This window comes from Oncorhynchus mykiss, chromosome 18 (genome assembly GCF_013265735.2).
Source record: "Oncorhynchus mykiss isolate Arlee chromosome 18, USDA_OmykA_1.1, whole genome shotgun sequence".
NCBI classification, from domain to species: domain Eukaryota; kingdom Metazoa; phylum Chordata; class Actinopteri; order Salmoniformes; family Salmonidae; genus Oncorhynchus; species Oncorhynchus mykiss.
Window position 1 is genome coordinate 47,282,147 of NC_048582.1, and position 15,563 is coordinate 47,297,709.

Consider the following 15,563-nt stretch of genomic DNA (forward strand, 5'->3'; position numbering starts at 1 on the left):
TCACTGGACCTCTGCAATCAATGAGCCTGAATCAGAGTTTTGGGCCTGATGCCCTTAATATTAATGGTGACTCTAATGCACTTGCTTTCTATCTCACTAAACCCTACTGAAAGTTCTCTGAAGTATTTCATTAACCCCCCCCTCTCCAAAAAAGTAAATGGATTTTTTTTTTCTCCATTGTCTGATCATCCAGAAAATGACAAACTACTTGTCACATACGCTGACTACAAGTGTGAATTTTGCCATAATGTTTACTTGCAAGCCCCTTTCATTTTTAAAAATGAATTGTTCAGCAGTCTTATAGCTTGTGATGCCATTGAGGAGCCTTTTGGTCCTAGACCTGGCACTCCGGAACCGCTTACTGTGCGGTGGCAGAAGTTTAACTTGGACTGCAACCGGTCAGGATGCTCTTGATGGTGCAGCTGTAAAACCTTCTGGGGACCCATGCCACTTCTTGTCCGTCTCTTGGGGGGGGGGGGGGGGGGGGGGGTTGTTGTCGTACCCTCTTCACGACTGTCTTGGTATGTTTGACCCATGAGTTAATTGGCGACGTGGATACCAAGGTACTTAACTCTCGACCTGCTCCATTACAGGCCCGTTAATGGGGACTTGTTCGGCCCGCTTTTTCCTGTAGTCCACGATCAGCTCCTTAGTCTTGCTCACGTTGAGGGAGAGGTTTTTCTGGTACCTCTCTGCCAGTTCTCTGACCTCCCGAAAGGCCGTCTCGTCGGTATCAGGCCAAACATTCCTGTTACTGAGCTCAGCTCCATGTTTCAAAATGAGCTGTACATCTTGCCTCATATCTTATGTTAGCATAGCCAATATACATCTAAGAATATGACTGTCAGAAAGGAAACAGGAATAGCAGCATTGTCATTGGAGTATTTGCATGTGTGGGTTCTATAATGGAATTTCACCTTGCAAACCTTGTACCCAGAATGTCACTAACTGCTTGTTTGTGCCTGCTTGACCAATCTGAATCAAACATCACCAGGTATGCTCCATATGGAGAGACACAGGACACTTTTTCTCTCTTGCTCTTCCCCACCAGTCTGGCAGGTGTCAATCTGATTGATGGGGATCATTACTGCCCCCTGCTGGAAGCGTGTGAGCAGGAGGAGCTAGTGTGTGCCATCAGGCCCCCATCCATGATGAGGATATCTGTCACAATGTCACACTTTCACCCTCACGTCTTATCAGACACATGGCACTGCTAACCAGCCTGGATTAAGATAGTATTAAAAATCATTCCATGTCTCCAGCTGTGCTTGGCTCAGTGGAACTAATAAAATATTCTTAAGTACAAACCCATATCCTGCCCATCTGGCATTCCAGACAGGATCAAGCAAACACTGAAAGTATTTGAAAGATATCGAATATTGCTTGATCCCATGTCTGACTAGATTCAGAATGTTCCCTTGGGTTTTAGATGTTATAATATTGTTGACACATTTGTCTTTTACACTGAGGTGAATGACTAAGCCGGGAAGGGCACACCAGTTTGTCACAGTAAAATAAACAGAGAGAGAGCAACACCTCGCATGCATTGACCATCCATGTGTGGTGGCTCAAATCAAAGATGCTATTTCCTGCCAGAGGAAGTGGAGGCACAGACATCATTTTTTTAGGAGCCGTTTCCTTTCCTCTCTTTTTCCATAACGCCTGGCAACATTCATACATAGGAAAGAAAATAAAGAGAAAAATAACATTCACGCGGAATACAGAAATGTAAAAAAAAATTACAAATAAACCTTTCATTGGCATCAGCAGAAACGATCTTGTTGACAGGACCTTTAGACAGAGAGTAAATTTGCAGGAAGAGGAGAAAGGTGTCTTAAATCATACTGAAAATGAGTTCTATTAATCAACAAAGGATGGAGGTGACTCTTCTGTTCTCTCTAATGGGAGACAACACTCTCTTCTCTATTCGTCAGGCCATTCAACAATATGCTTCACCCATGATATTTCATCATCATAATAAGCATACAACGTACATCTCTCTCTCTCTCTCTCACACACACTTTCAATTGAATTCAAGGGGCTTGATTGGCATGGGAAACATATGTTTACACTGCCAAAGCAAATGGAATAGACAATAAACAAAAGGAAATAAACAATTCTTTCTAATTTGCATTCATTTCCTGCAGGTCAGAAATGTTCTGGTCTGGTGTTCTACTTTTTATTTCATTTTATTTTACATTTATTTAACTAAGCAAGTCAGTTAAGAACAAATTCTTATTTACAATGATGGCCTACCCCAGCCAAACCCTCCCCTAACCCGGACGACGCTGGGTTAGGGGAGGTGTTTACTAATACCACAACTAATAGGTAATGCTGGGGCTGGGGCTTTCTGCTTGGCAGGTGCAGTGTGGTTTGGTTGTGGCTTGCTGACACTTGAAGAGCTGGGTTTGGAGTGGCTAGGGGAGGAGGCACTACTTCGAGGCTACAGACACAAGCTCCACTGTAGTATTCTGAGATGTTGTGGATTGTGGCCAGGGCGAAGCGTTGAGGGGTGGTGGAGGTGCCACTGCTAGTCCCATACTGGGTAAGGCCATAGCTTCTAGAGGAGAGGCTTTGGGTAGGGCCGCCGGCAGACCTAGGGTTGGACTTCACATACCTTAAGGGAACATTTTGACATTTGCCATATGGTTAGTGAGAAAGTCCACATTGCAAATGTACGGTCCCTTACTAGACGTCCGACAACATTTCTAAAATTGGCGGACAGCGTCGGGCCGTGCAGCAGGGCCGGATCTTACAGGAAGTCATCAAACGAAGTCTCGGTTTTCGTTTAATAAAACTTTCTTTCACATTTTGGTCATTTTTCCACTGTCCCGGTAAATCCAACAAGAGGACAAGTAGAATCATATTGCAAATGTACAGAACATCACCAATCACGACGTGGCCTTATCTCCTAAACGGAAAAGACTTCGAAGAAGAAACTTGGTGAGCATAGGTTTGGCATAATGGGCAGTTGGCCCCGAACAAGATGGCGTCCAGGCCTCATTGGGATTAAAGGTCAAAAATGAAAAGAGAGCAATAATTTCTCCGCTTCACATCAAAGTAAATGAACCTACGGTGTCAATAAAAAAAGAACCAGCCATTTATCTATCGTAATTTAAGAGAAATCGTACAATGTCAAATTGTTTTTTTTCTTCTTTTTAAATAGATAAAGACTAATATGTATTAGTACATTTTATTTAAAACAATTGAAGTCGAGAAGTCCTGACAACACTTCCAGGTCACAGCACCTAGAAGACAAAAAGATTAGTAACAAGCATACATGAAAGCAAAGACAGGTGCCAAGGCTGCATTTACACAGGCAGCCAAATTCTGATATTTTGACTAAGCCAATCGCAAAAAGATCAATGAACTGCCTACGTAAACCTAAACCTGTGGCAGGAGCATTCTGGATGAATGTTGAAGAACTGGCAGCCTGGGTAGAACTGAAGAGGCTGGAGACTGGCCCACTACTGGCAGCATAGCTGGGCTGGTAGCTCCCCCACTGAGCAGACATTTGTCCGTACTTCCCTTGGGCAGGTTTTGCAAGGAGATTCTGGCTGTATGTTGAACCCCTTCTACCTTGGTTAGAGGTAAACAGGCTTTGGCTTGGTGTTGCACCAAGGTCAGAGCCAGGCTTGTAGGCGCCATAGGAGTTTCCACTAGCTGTAGAGCTGGGGCGAAAAAGACTGGAGCGAGAGGCCAGGCTAGAAGTGGGCATGCCGCGACTTGAGGTAGAGGCTCCATCTATTCTCTGGCCAGCGGTTTGGGCATATTGATTGGAAGTTGAAACACTTCTACTGGCAGAGTTGCTCTGGTATTGCATGACATCTTGGGAGAAGCTAGGCTTGTTGCTGTTTGTTGCACTCCCACCTTCAGTAGAACCAAAACTCAGCGGACCTGGTCTAAATGAAGTTTGTGAAGAACCACTTGAGGGAACTTCACGGTCAGGAGTGGAAATTGACCGGGCAGAGATCTCCCTTGGTCCCTTGAAAGCCAGGGAAGGGAAGCTGCTCCCTTGCTTCAAGTCCTGGACATAGTGGGTGAGGGAGGTGGTGTGGGTGGCAGTTTGACCATAGAGGCTGGGGGCTCCTCTACTCAGAGTCTGGACAAGGCCTTGGTTGGGTTGTCTGGAGTTGGAGAACTTGAATTCACTCTGGGTAGAGCCATAGTTAGGAGTAGATGGTTTCAGGTTAGAGGCAGTTCTACTCTGGACATTAAACACAACATCAGGATTCTGGACTAGTCCAGAGCTGCCGGAGTGAGGCTGTACAGTACGAAGAGTGTTGGCCTGGATTCTCTTTACCTCCCAACTTGAAACTGGCCTTAATGCACTGGGGTCAGTGACACTTTGACCATAGGTTCTGCTGGCCTTGGTTTGATGCTTGTTGTGGGTGACAGAGGATCCACTGGCTATAGAGCCAGAGAGGCTAATGTCAGTATTCTTGGCACGGGTCCTCTTACCCTTTGTCTGGGCGGAGGTAAAGCTGCTCGGGATAGATCCAGAGCCCCTTGGGGCTGGCTGGAGGGAGCTTGGAGCAAAGCCTCCGAGTGTGTTGTATCCAGTCCCGCGGTAAGTAGCTTCACTCTGGACCGAACCAGAAGTGTGAGAGGCTGGTCTGAATTGATCCTGGGGATAGCTGCCACCTGTTTGCCTCTGCTCAACTTCCATTCTGGAAGAGCCAGAAAACCCATAGCCTCTTAATCTCTGGGCATCTAAACAGAAGGGAAGTTATAGATTCAGTGCCAAACTTGAAGGTTGGTCTGACAAAAGTGACAACGTTTTGTGTTCATGCCTTACCACGTGGAGCCCATGTAAAACTGGAGTGTTCTGCAAACAATGAGCAAAGGAACACAATCCTGTCAAGAAAAGAAGTTGCCATTACACATCAACATTCCAAATACAAGCAGCAACCTTGCAGTTGACCTGAAACACATTGGTCAAAGAATCTTACCCCAAATTAATTCCAAAAGCCATATCAAAGCCTTAAACCACCAACAGCCCAGACAAAGCAATTTTTTTTAATCAAAAAATAATTTATTACATTCAATACCATTCATTCTTTACAACTCATCATTTTCATTCATACTCCAATAATGGTATTTTAATTTAACTAAACAAAAACCCCAAACAAAACCTCAGGGGAGCATCTTCCCTCCACGTCATCCTACAAACTACCTTTCCCTATCTCCCCGTCCCTAATCTATCCCCTTACAAATCTAAATGACACCCAGTCCTAAACCCCCCCTTCCACCTCTCCCAGGCAGCATGCTGCCCCCACTTTCTCTCCTCCCTCTTCATCCTCCCCCTCAAATCTCCTTCCACCCTCCTCACTATCCCTTCCATCCCCCATTCTCTCCCTGTCTTCACCATGTTCTGCCTGGCTTCCCACAGCCCCCGTTTAAAGAAACTCGTGAGAAGCCAGAGCAGAAACCTGTCCCTATCCGTCCCTCTCGCTCTCCCTACACCTCTCTCTAACCTGGCCCACGTCAATACAAAATCCCCTCTTACCAAACTTAACAACACCCGTGCCCTAGCCCATACTACTCCGGCAAAGGCACAGTCCCAAAAGACATGGCGCACAGTCTCCTCCCTGCCACAAGAGGATCTTGGACAGGGGGGGGATTGCGCCAAACTATGCCGGTACATGATGGAACGTACCGGCAAGCACTTGTGGAGGCTCAACCAATTCAGGTCCTTGAGCCTGTTTTCCAGGCCCCGCGCCTGCACTCCCTCCCAGACCACTGCCGAGATGCCCACTACAGGCGCCAGACTCCCTGCCTGTCTGACCTCCTCGTACAGGTGCCTGTGATCTAAACCTACTCGGGCAACTTCAACCTCAGGGTGCGCACGCAGCCACTTGGCCGCATGGCCAAAGTGCCACTGCAGCTGTTCCGCCCAAGGACCCGTGTTAGACCACACCATTACGCTTCTCGCCTGATACGAGAAGAACACCCGCAGGAGGTAACAGGACAGGTGTATTACTGGATGAGCAAGCTCCGTTAACAAGAAAGAAACAAAAATTGCGTCCAGCTTGAGGGGGAGATGTGGTACCCCCTTACCTCCCTCCCCGATGGGACAGAGCATGCGTGCCCTGGCGACCCACTCGTACCTGCCACCCCACATGAACTGAAACACAAGCCTCACTAGTACATGTACGCCAAATACAAAAGAGACGGCAACACATCCACCTTAAGGACCAGGACCTTGCCCATAAAAGACAAAGACCTAGCCTTCCACATCGCTAGCTTCCTCTGTACCACTGCGATACCCATGTTCCAGTTCAGCGTCGCTGAGCCGGAGGTCTCAAAATGGACCCTGAGTATCCTCAGGGCCCCCTCACAGAGAGATAACCCCCCGGGCACATCCGTCCTACCGCGCCATCTTCCGAAAACTTAACGGAAGACTTTGCATGGTTCAGAACCGCTCCCGACGCTCGGGTGAAATCCCCAATGATGGCAAGGGACCTTGTCAGGCACGAGTCCTTGCACAGCAGCAAGGAAGTGTCGTCGGCGTACTGCGTCATCTTAACACGCAGCCCACCACTTCCAGGGATCAAGCCTTCCACCCCTGTGTCTGCCCTAATGGCAACCCCCAGAGGCTCCATGTACAGAACGAAGAGGAGAGCCGAGAGTGGGCACCCCTGCCTGACCCCAGACGAGAGGTCAAAAACGTCACCCAAGTGACTATTTACACTAACTCGGCACCTCGCTCCGACATATAATGTACGGATCCATCCTATGAACTTCTCCCCAAATCCTAATCGACCTAACACTCTGAATAGAAAATATCTATTCACGCGATCAAAGGCTTTCGCCTGATCTAGCGCTGCTACCATTAAAGGCAGGCCTCTATCTTCAACCCAAGCGATGGAGTCCCTGATTAACTGTAGGTTCCATCTAATAGAGCGGCCCTCTACCCCGCACGTCTGATCCTCATGGGCGACGTAGGGAAGGGCAATCTACGCACCGCATGGTCAACGGCCGCCAGTTGCCATGGTCTGTTCTTCTTATATAGAAGTGACAGCACACCAACAGCCATTGATCCCCCCGGGACCCCCGTCTCAAGTATGGCCTTCAAGACTTCGAGGACCACTGGTCCAAGTATACCCCAAAACTTGAGATAAAACTCAGCCGGCAGCCCATCCATCCCAGGCACCTTCCCTTTTCCCATCCTCCTAAGAGCGCTCTCAACCTCTTCTTGTGAGATCTGGGCCTCTATCACTTCTCTAATGTCCTCCAGCAACCGCCAGGACAAGTGTTCTAAAAACACATTTCCCTGCTCTACATCTATTTCCCTTTCCTTAAATAAACCTTGGAAATGGTCAGTTGTCACCCGGACCATTTCCTCTGGTTTTCTAACTATATTCCCATTTTCTTCCCTAACGCCATGCATTACCTTCCTACTCTGTCTGGCCCTAACCGACTTAAAGAACGTAGCGGAACAAGTATCATTGTGTTCTAGAAAGCCACTATGCGCACGCTCCAGGAAAGCTCGAGCCTTCCGCTCCTGCAGCTCCCTGAGCTGCGCCTTTAGGGTTGCGGATCTCTCCCAGTCAAACAACCCACCTCTCCCAGTCAAACAACCCACCGAGGTTGCCTGCCTCGTACTCGAGTCCGATTAACCTTTGGATACGATCCACCTCCCTCCTCTCCTCCCTTTTTTCCCTCTTGCAATACCCTATTATAAAAGCCCTAATCCTCCCCTTAACTAATTCCCACCACTCTAACACCCCCTCGCACATGGACCGGAGGCCTTCAAGCCTCCAAAAGAAACCAAAAAAAGCGTCAACAAAAATCTGCTCCTCCAGCACATCCCGATCTAACTTCCAGTACCCCCTACTGAAGAGGCAGACTGGCGACCACACCTGCAGGAGCACCCCGTCGTGATCTGAAAAGAAAACAGGCAACAGCCGCCCAGACAACTTACCCTTTGACCTGGATACAAAAATATACTCGAGCCTCTGCGCAACCCCCCTGGAGTTGCGCCATGTAGGACCGGCCATTTTCAGAGTAGTGTGCAGGCCACCATCATCCAGACCATGGCAAGCCATTAGCCACGTGATGGCGCCTGCACTGCTATCCCCCCCTACCCCTAAATCTATATTAAAATCCCCCCCTATCACTAATTTCCTATTTGTGATGCACAGGGGCGCCAGACAGTCCACCATCTCCCTCCTGTCTACCGCCACCTGTGGCCCATACACCACCACTAATCTAAATTTGCAATCCCTTATCGTGACATCCACCCCCATAACCCTCCCCTGCATCACCACAAAAGAACCCTCCACTTTTACCTCCCTGTGCCCACACAAAATCCCTACCCCCGATGAGTGCAACCCCCCAATACCCCAAACAGACTCCCCCTTGTCCCACTCCCTCTTAAACCTACTAACATCCCCTCCATCCCTCAGGTGAACCTCCTGTAAAAAACAAAAAACAAATAACTAAATACCGCCCTCCTCTTAACAAAATCCCTTAAACCCTTTACATTTAAACTAACAAAAGTCAAATTAGACCCCATGAAAGAATAAAATAAAAACATGTAATACACTCAAATACTAAACCCAGACAGAAAAAAACAAAAAAAGGAGACTCGCCCGATGGTCCCCTGCTCCATATCTACCGGTGAGAACACCATCAGTACTCCCGACGTCCCCTCCTCTTCCTCCATCTCACCAACCCAGGATGCAGGAATAGTGTTTGGCACCGGGGTGCCCTGCACCCTGGGTCTACCCCCACACTCCTCCCCCTCCCCAGCGCTGCAGCTGGTTTGAAAAGAAATAGGGAAGGCTGAGTCCCCAAACAAAAAACTCCCCACCTCCTCCTGTACCCAGTCCTGGGTCTTGTTAGGTGGGTCCCCACCCAACAGAAGTTGAGGGCCTGGGGAAACCAGCAGCAACCCAGAGGTTTCTCCCACCCCCATCGCTCTCTTGGCCATCCCCTCCCTCTCACTGTCGGCCAATCGCACCCTCTTCACTCTCTTCTTTGGTGATGGCGGCAGTGGAGAGATACCACCCTCCCCCCCCCCCGCCAGCTCCTCCACCATACCCCTCATCTCTTCCACCAGGGCACTTTCCCCCCACTCCACTTGCTCTTCCACCGTCTCCTTCTCCACCAGCCGCAGACGCGTATGACCTCTGACGAGCCGGGCACCCCCGCCACAGGTGTGCTGACGAGCCACACCCGTGGCACGCCTTAGTCTCGTCACAATCCTTCGCCTCGTGCTCCCGAGATCCACAAAATCTGCACTTTCTTGTGCTGCACGAGGCGAGGATGTGGCCGTAGGCCATACAGCGCCGGCAAAATGGGAGCTGACATGCATAAAACTACGTTCCCCTGTCAGCCCCCAGGGAGAACATAGCAGGAGGATGGAGGTAGCCACCATGTCCCTTTGGGTCCTCCCTGAGGAGGGCCTGGAAGCCTCTCCTCCCATTCCAAAACCCAAGGGAGTCTTTGAGGTGCCTTGCTGAGGAGATGTTATCCATGTATCTCCCCAGAAAGGCCCTCACCTCCTCATCCTTAACGTATGGGTTGTAAATGTTGACAGTTACAACCCTAAAGTTGTTCCTTGCCAGGCTTGTTATTTCATAGTGGCACATCGGCCTCTCACCTCCCACTGCTCTTGCCCTTCTCAGGATATCATCGTGTTTCTCCTCTGTATGTAGTGCCACGTCGTATGCTCCCTCCAACGAGTTGCCTTGGAAGCAAAATACGTCCTTCACCGTCAGCTTTAGAATCCCCATCAAGATTGTCCTTCCAAAAGTTTCCCGTCCTAAAGGCTCCAACTCCTTTTCCTTCCAAGCAAACCAAATCGTGTTGGCTAACCCAATCCCAGGGATTGACCGCGTTGGTGGATTTTGCACAAGGAGAATGGCACACCCGGCTCACGTTCTCTTCCAAAACAAGGAAAAAAGAAAATCCAAAGTGACCGAGAATCTGAAGCTATAAATATAGTGCTGACACCGGCAACTAAGACAAAGCAATACTCTGCAATTAGTAGCTCAGTGCCTTACTGCCATGCTTAGTTGACGTACCAGCTTGGTGTGTATTTATTGCCTGAACCTGCAGTTGCCATTCAATCACTGGCTTATTGATTGATCATTCTCAGCTGTATGTCTTTGTGGAGCGGACAGATTTTAAAACAACCAAGGTGAGGACAGAGGACGCGAAGAGTTAAGGAAAGACTTTTGAAATTCACACAAAGAGGGCTAACGTTATGACACCACAATGACATGCAGATGAACATGATCAATCAATCAAACAGTGATGACAACTGGCTGTTCAGGCTATAAATATACACTCAGCTGATATATCAACAACTCAAGGCAGTAAGGCAGCGTTTACACAGGCAGCACAATTCTGATCTTGTTTTTCACTTATTAGTCTTTTGACAAATCAGATCTGCTCTGAAAAAGAGCTGATTTGAAAAGATCTGATGTGATTGGTCAAAAGACAAATGAGTAAAAAAAGGATCTGAATTGGTCTGCCTGTGTAAAAGCAGCCTAAATTAGCGAGCTGGCAGCTATTGCGTTGTCTCCTCTGTGGGTTCTGTAGTACTTCATAGCTTTTGGAATACATTTTGGTTACAATGTTTGGGGAAAAAGTGTTTCATATCTACTGAAAAGTTGCTGCTTGTGAAATATGTTGTGTCATTTCTCTCTTGGCTTTTACGTGATTTAACTTGTACAATTTATTCTCTTGACAGGATTTGTTTGTTTTGTTCATTGTTTGCAAAAATTCAAATCAAATTTTATTGGTCACATACACATTGTTAGCAGATGATAATGCAAGTGTAGCGAAATGCTTGTGTTTCTAGTTCCGACTATGCAGTAAAATCTAACTAGTAATCTAACAATTTCAACTACCTTATACACACAAATACACACAAATGTAAAGGGATGAATAAGAAACAAAAATGAATGGGAAGTCATTGACATCGTACGAAACATATACACGGTGTCCAATACCACTCAATTCGGCCTTGTTTCAATCAAAGTTGATTGCAAATGCCATATGGCAAATACCAAGTGTAGCACTCCAAAAATCCAACAAATGCCGAGTGTGTCAAGACCCAAGAGTAAAATTTTGAAAAATTGAAATTTTTTTCAAAAACTTATCACCCCCTTAAAAAAGTGCGTTCTGGACTGTTTTTCGAAATTCTTTAGATTTTGTGTCAATTACACATGTATAAGAACTGTATGAATACTTTTGTCATATTTCATTATAATTTTTTTTAACTTGTCCAAAGGGCATATTTTTTGACCATTTGCAATATGATTTCATAGGAAGTCAAAAGTCACTGTTTTTATTTGTTTGCCAAATGCCATAAGAAATGTCCAAATGCAATATTAAAGATTTGAAAGTGGCAAATCAGGATGTTATGTCCATTTTCCATGTATGATAAATGGAAGTCGGTTTACAAACCCAAAAGTCAGTGAACCATGTCCAAAAGGCATTTATACTGCCAAAATGATACATAGCACTATGTTAAGCCATGAATCAACCTAGATGTGTCATGTATGATGAGGGAGTTTCGGCTCGATAGGTCATTCGGTGCCCAAGCAAGACCTTAATTGGTGCTGAAAATCCACTTTTTTCCATGCCTTGCTACGGGGTGGGGTCCCTGAATGAGCTATCGGACAGAAACGTTGGGGTCCGTCTCTATGGGCCGAGCCGGTTTCAATGGACCTAATCTTGCGACTCTGGGACTTTTCTAAATGTCGTCATTTCCGTAATGGTCCAAATGAAATGAAGTAATTTCAAATGTATGAGGTTGTTTCTCGGTCAAGGAACCTTCTAGAGCCACATAACTCACCACGCACTATCGACCTGTGCTGTAGAACAGGTTTCTAAAGTTTCAGAACTCTAGGTCTGACGGTTCTTTAATGGTTCGAACAAAGTTAACTATTGCAGGCTCTGTCTGTCTCTACACACCACACTGTGTCCCTCCGTCCAAGCTGTGTGTGTGTGTGTGTGAGAGAGTTTTTCTTGGAAATTTTATGGGAGACATGACTGATTTTGTTTTGGAAAGATCTGACTTTTTTAACCCTTTGAAACAGCCCCTATGACACCAATTATGGCACTTCCGGTTGGCACAGGAAGCTAAAAGTAAACACATATCCTCATTGGGGTATGCAGTTACAGAATCCTGAGTTTTAAGTCTTTACGTTAAGAGCTGACTGATTTACACAGGGTTGAATGCACAATTTCTATCAAACATTAGGTTGGGTATGGAAAAAACCTTTTCAGGGTGATTTGAACCACTTCCGGTTTCTTGGGGAAGATTAGAATCGACACAGGTAGACCTCATAGTGGCCTGATGGATTTTCATCGAAGACAGGTTCATAAGGCATTATTAACCCACATAGGCTCTAGGTTGAATTTAGGGGAGCAGGCAATGTATTCCTATAAGGAGAGATGTCATTGTAATCTGTGAGATCAAGAAACCATGATTAACTGTTAAGGGTTAATGCCACACGGTCAAGGTTAGGCTTGCACAGATCGGGAGGACCACAGGAACATACCTGAGGTCGAATTGTGCCTCTCACCCTAACGGTTCTCTCACTGTCACCCAAAAGCAAATTAAATGTAGGGCCAGGCTTAATTTTGGGCCTACGGTCAAGCGGGGCATCTCGTTGAACTCTGCACGGCCTTGAGAATATGGAAATGCCATCGCAGGCTCTGTGTGTCTTCAAGCACCGCACTTTGTCACTCCATCCTTGCTTTGTGTGTGTGTGTGTGTGTGTGTGTGTGAGAGAGAACTTTTCTTTGACATCTGTTGGGGAAAATTACTGATTTACAGTTCATGAGGGTTGCTTAATCACACATATGAAGTTTTAAAAATATCTGACCTTTTCAACCCTTCGAAACAGCGCATATGACACCATTTGAAGGCACTTCCGGTTGGCACAGGAAGCTGAACGTGAACACATATCCTCATTGGGGTAGGCTCTTACAGAATCCTGAGTTTTAAGTCTTTATGTTTAGAATTGACTGATCTACACAGGGTTGAATGCATTGATTTTCATAATTGCAGGTTATGTATATCAATACACTTTTAGGGTGAATTTAATCACTTACAATTGCTTCAGGAAGCTTAGAATCAACACAGGTAAACCTCATAGTGGCCTGATGGATTGTCATCGAAGACAGGTTCATACGGCATTCATAACCCATATAGGCTGCAGGTTGAATTTAGGGTTGGATGCAATGTATTCCTATGGGGAGAGAAGTCAGTGAAAACTGTTTGATGTAAACACAATGTTTTAACTTTGAAGGGTTAATGCTACACGGTCAAGGTTGGGCTTTCACAGATCGGGAGGACCTCAGGAACATACATGAGGTCGAATTGCGCTTCTCACCCTGATGGTTCTCTCACTGTCACCCAAAAGCACCTGCAATTTAGGGCCAGGCTTAATTTTAGGCCTACTTTTTCTCACGGTCGCTGCACTCAGAGCGAGCTACGGTCAAGCGGGGCATCTTGTTGAACTCTGCACGGCCTTGAGAATATGGAAATGCCATTGCAGGCTCTCTGTGTCTTTAAGCACCGCACTTTGTCACTCCATCCTTGCTGTGTGTGTGTGTGTGTGTGTGTGTGTGTGTGTGTGTGTGTGTGTGTGTGTGTGTGTGTGTGTTTGTGTGTGTGTGAGCTTTTCATTGACATCTGTTGGGAGGAATGACTAATTTACAGTTCATGAGGGTTACCTAGTCACACATATGAAGTTTTGGAAAGATGTGACTTTTTTAATCCTTCGAAACAGACACTGTGACCCCAATTAAAGGCACTTCTGGTTGGCACAGGAAGCTAAAAGTAAACACATATCCTCATTTGAGTACGTTTTTACAGAATCCTGAGTTTTAAGTCTATACATTAATAACTGACTGATGTACACAGGGTTGAATGCACTATTTCTCACAAACTGCAGGTTGGGTATGGCAAGACAATTTTTGGGTGATTTTAACCACTTCCGGTTGCTCCAGGAAGCTTAGATTCAACACAGGTAGACATGGAATACAGGTTCAAAAGACATTCATAACCCACATGGGCTTCAGGTTGAATTTAGTGGTGCAGGCAATGTATTACTATGGGGAGAGAAGTCATTGAAAACTCTTTAACGTAAACACCTTCTTTTAACTTTTAAGGGTTAATGCCACATGGTCAAGTTTAGGCTTGCACCGATCGGGAGGACCTCAGGAATGTTCCCGAGGTAGAATTGTGCTTCTAACCCTAACTGTTCTCCCGCTGTCACCCAAAAGCCCCTGCAATTTAGGGCCAGGCTTCATTATGAGCTCAGACCGAGCAAGCTACGGTCTAGCGGGGCATCTCGTTGAACTCGGCACAGCCTAGAGATTATGGTAATGCCACTTCAGGCTCTGAGTGTCTTTGGGCACCGCACTTTGTCACTCCATCCTTGCTGCGTGTGTGTGTGTGACAGAGCTTTTCTTTGACATCTGTTGGGAGAAATGACTCATTTACAGTTCATGAGGGTTGCCTAATAACCAATATGAAGTTTTGAAAAGATCAGACCTTTTTAACCCTTTGAAACAGCACCTCTGACAACATTTTACGGCACTTCCGGTTTACGCAGGAAGCTGAAAGTAAACACATTTCCTCCTTGGGGTAGTCACTTATATAATATTGAGTTTTAAGTCTTTATGTTAAGAACTGACTTATTTACAGAGGGTTGAATGAGTGTGTGTTATTTCAGAAAATCACAGAAAATCACAGAAATCTCGCATAGCTCGGAAACACAATTCAAAAAGATTCGTCTGAACAAGCTGTCACTGGATCTGTAACTTAAAAAGAAAAAAACAACAACAATTTGACATTGTACGATTTTTCTTAAATTACAATAGATAAATGGCTGGTTCTTTTTTTATTGACACCGTAGGTTAATTTACTTTGATATGAAGTGGAGAAATTATTGCTCTATTTTCATTTCTGACCTTTAATCCCGTTGAGGCCTGGACGCCATCTTGTTCGGGGCCAACTGCCCATTATGCCAAACCTATGCTCACCAAGTTTCGTCTTCGAAGTCTTTTCCGTTTAGGAGATAAGGCCACGTTGTGATTGGTGATGTTTTGTACATTTGCAATATGATTCTACTCGCCCTCTTGTGGGATTTACCGGGACAGTGGAAAAATGACCAAAATGTGAAAGTTTTATTAAACGAAAACCGAATGTCCGAGAGACTTCGTTTGACGACTTCCTGGAAGATCCGGCCCTGCTGCACGGCCCGACGCTGTCCCCCAATTTTAGAAATGTTGTCACACGTCTAGTAAGGGACCGTACATTTGCAATGTGGACTTTCTCACTAACCATATGGCAAATGTCAAAATGTTCCCTTAAGGTATGTGAAGTCCAACCCTAGGTCTGCCGGCGGCCCTACCCAAAGCCTCTCCTCTAGAAGCTATGGCCTTACCCAGTGTGGGACTAGCAGTGGCACCTCCACCACCCCTCAATGCTTCGCCCTGGCCACCATCCACAACATCTCAGAATACTACGGTGGAGCTTGTGTCTGTCGCCTCGAAGTAGTGCCTCCTCCCCTAGCCACTCCAAACCC

The 15,563-nt window shown here is 46.2% G+C and overlaps 1 protein-coding gene across 1 annotated transcript in view; it reads right to left on the reverse strand.

Annotated features, from left to right (window-relative positions):
- LOC118941176 overlaps window positions 1–10,062 on the reverse strand; it is a 34,059-nt gene extending 23,997 nt beyond the window's left edge. Inside the window, exons 1-4 of the mRNA XM_036952961.1 lie at window positions 9,995–10,062; window positions 4,953–5,014; window positions 4,799–4,857; window positions 3,391–4,713 (exon numbers count right to left, since the gene is read on the reverse strand). Of these exons, the coding sequence (XP_036808856.1) occupies window positions 3,391–4,713; window positions 4,799–4,857; window positions 4,953–4,975 (1,405 nt within the window). The 5' untranslated portion in view covers window positions 4,976–5,014; window positions 9,995–10,062. The remainder of the gene's footprint in view (window positions 1–3,390; window positions 4,714–4,798; window positions 4,858–4,952; window positions 5,015–9,994) is intronic.
- Between the last annotated feature and the right edge of the window lie 5,501 nt (window positions 10,063–15,563).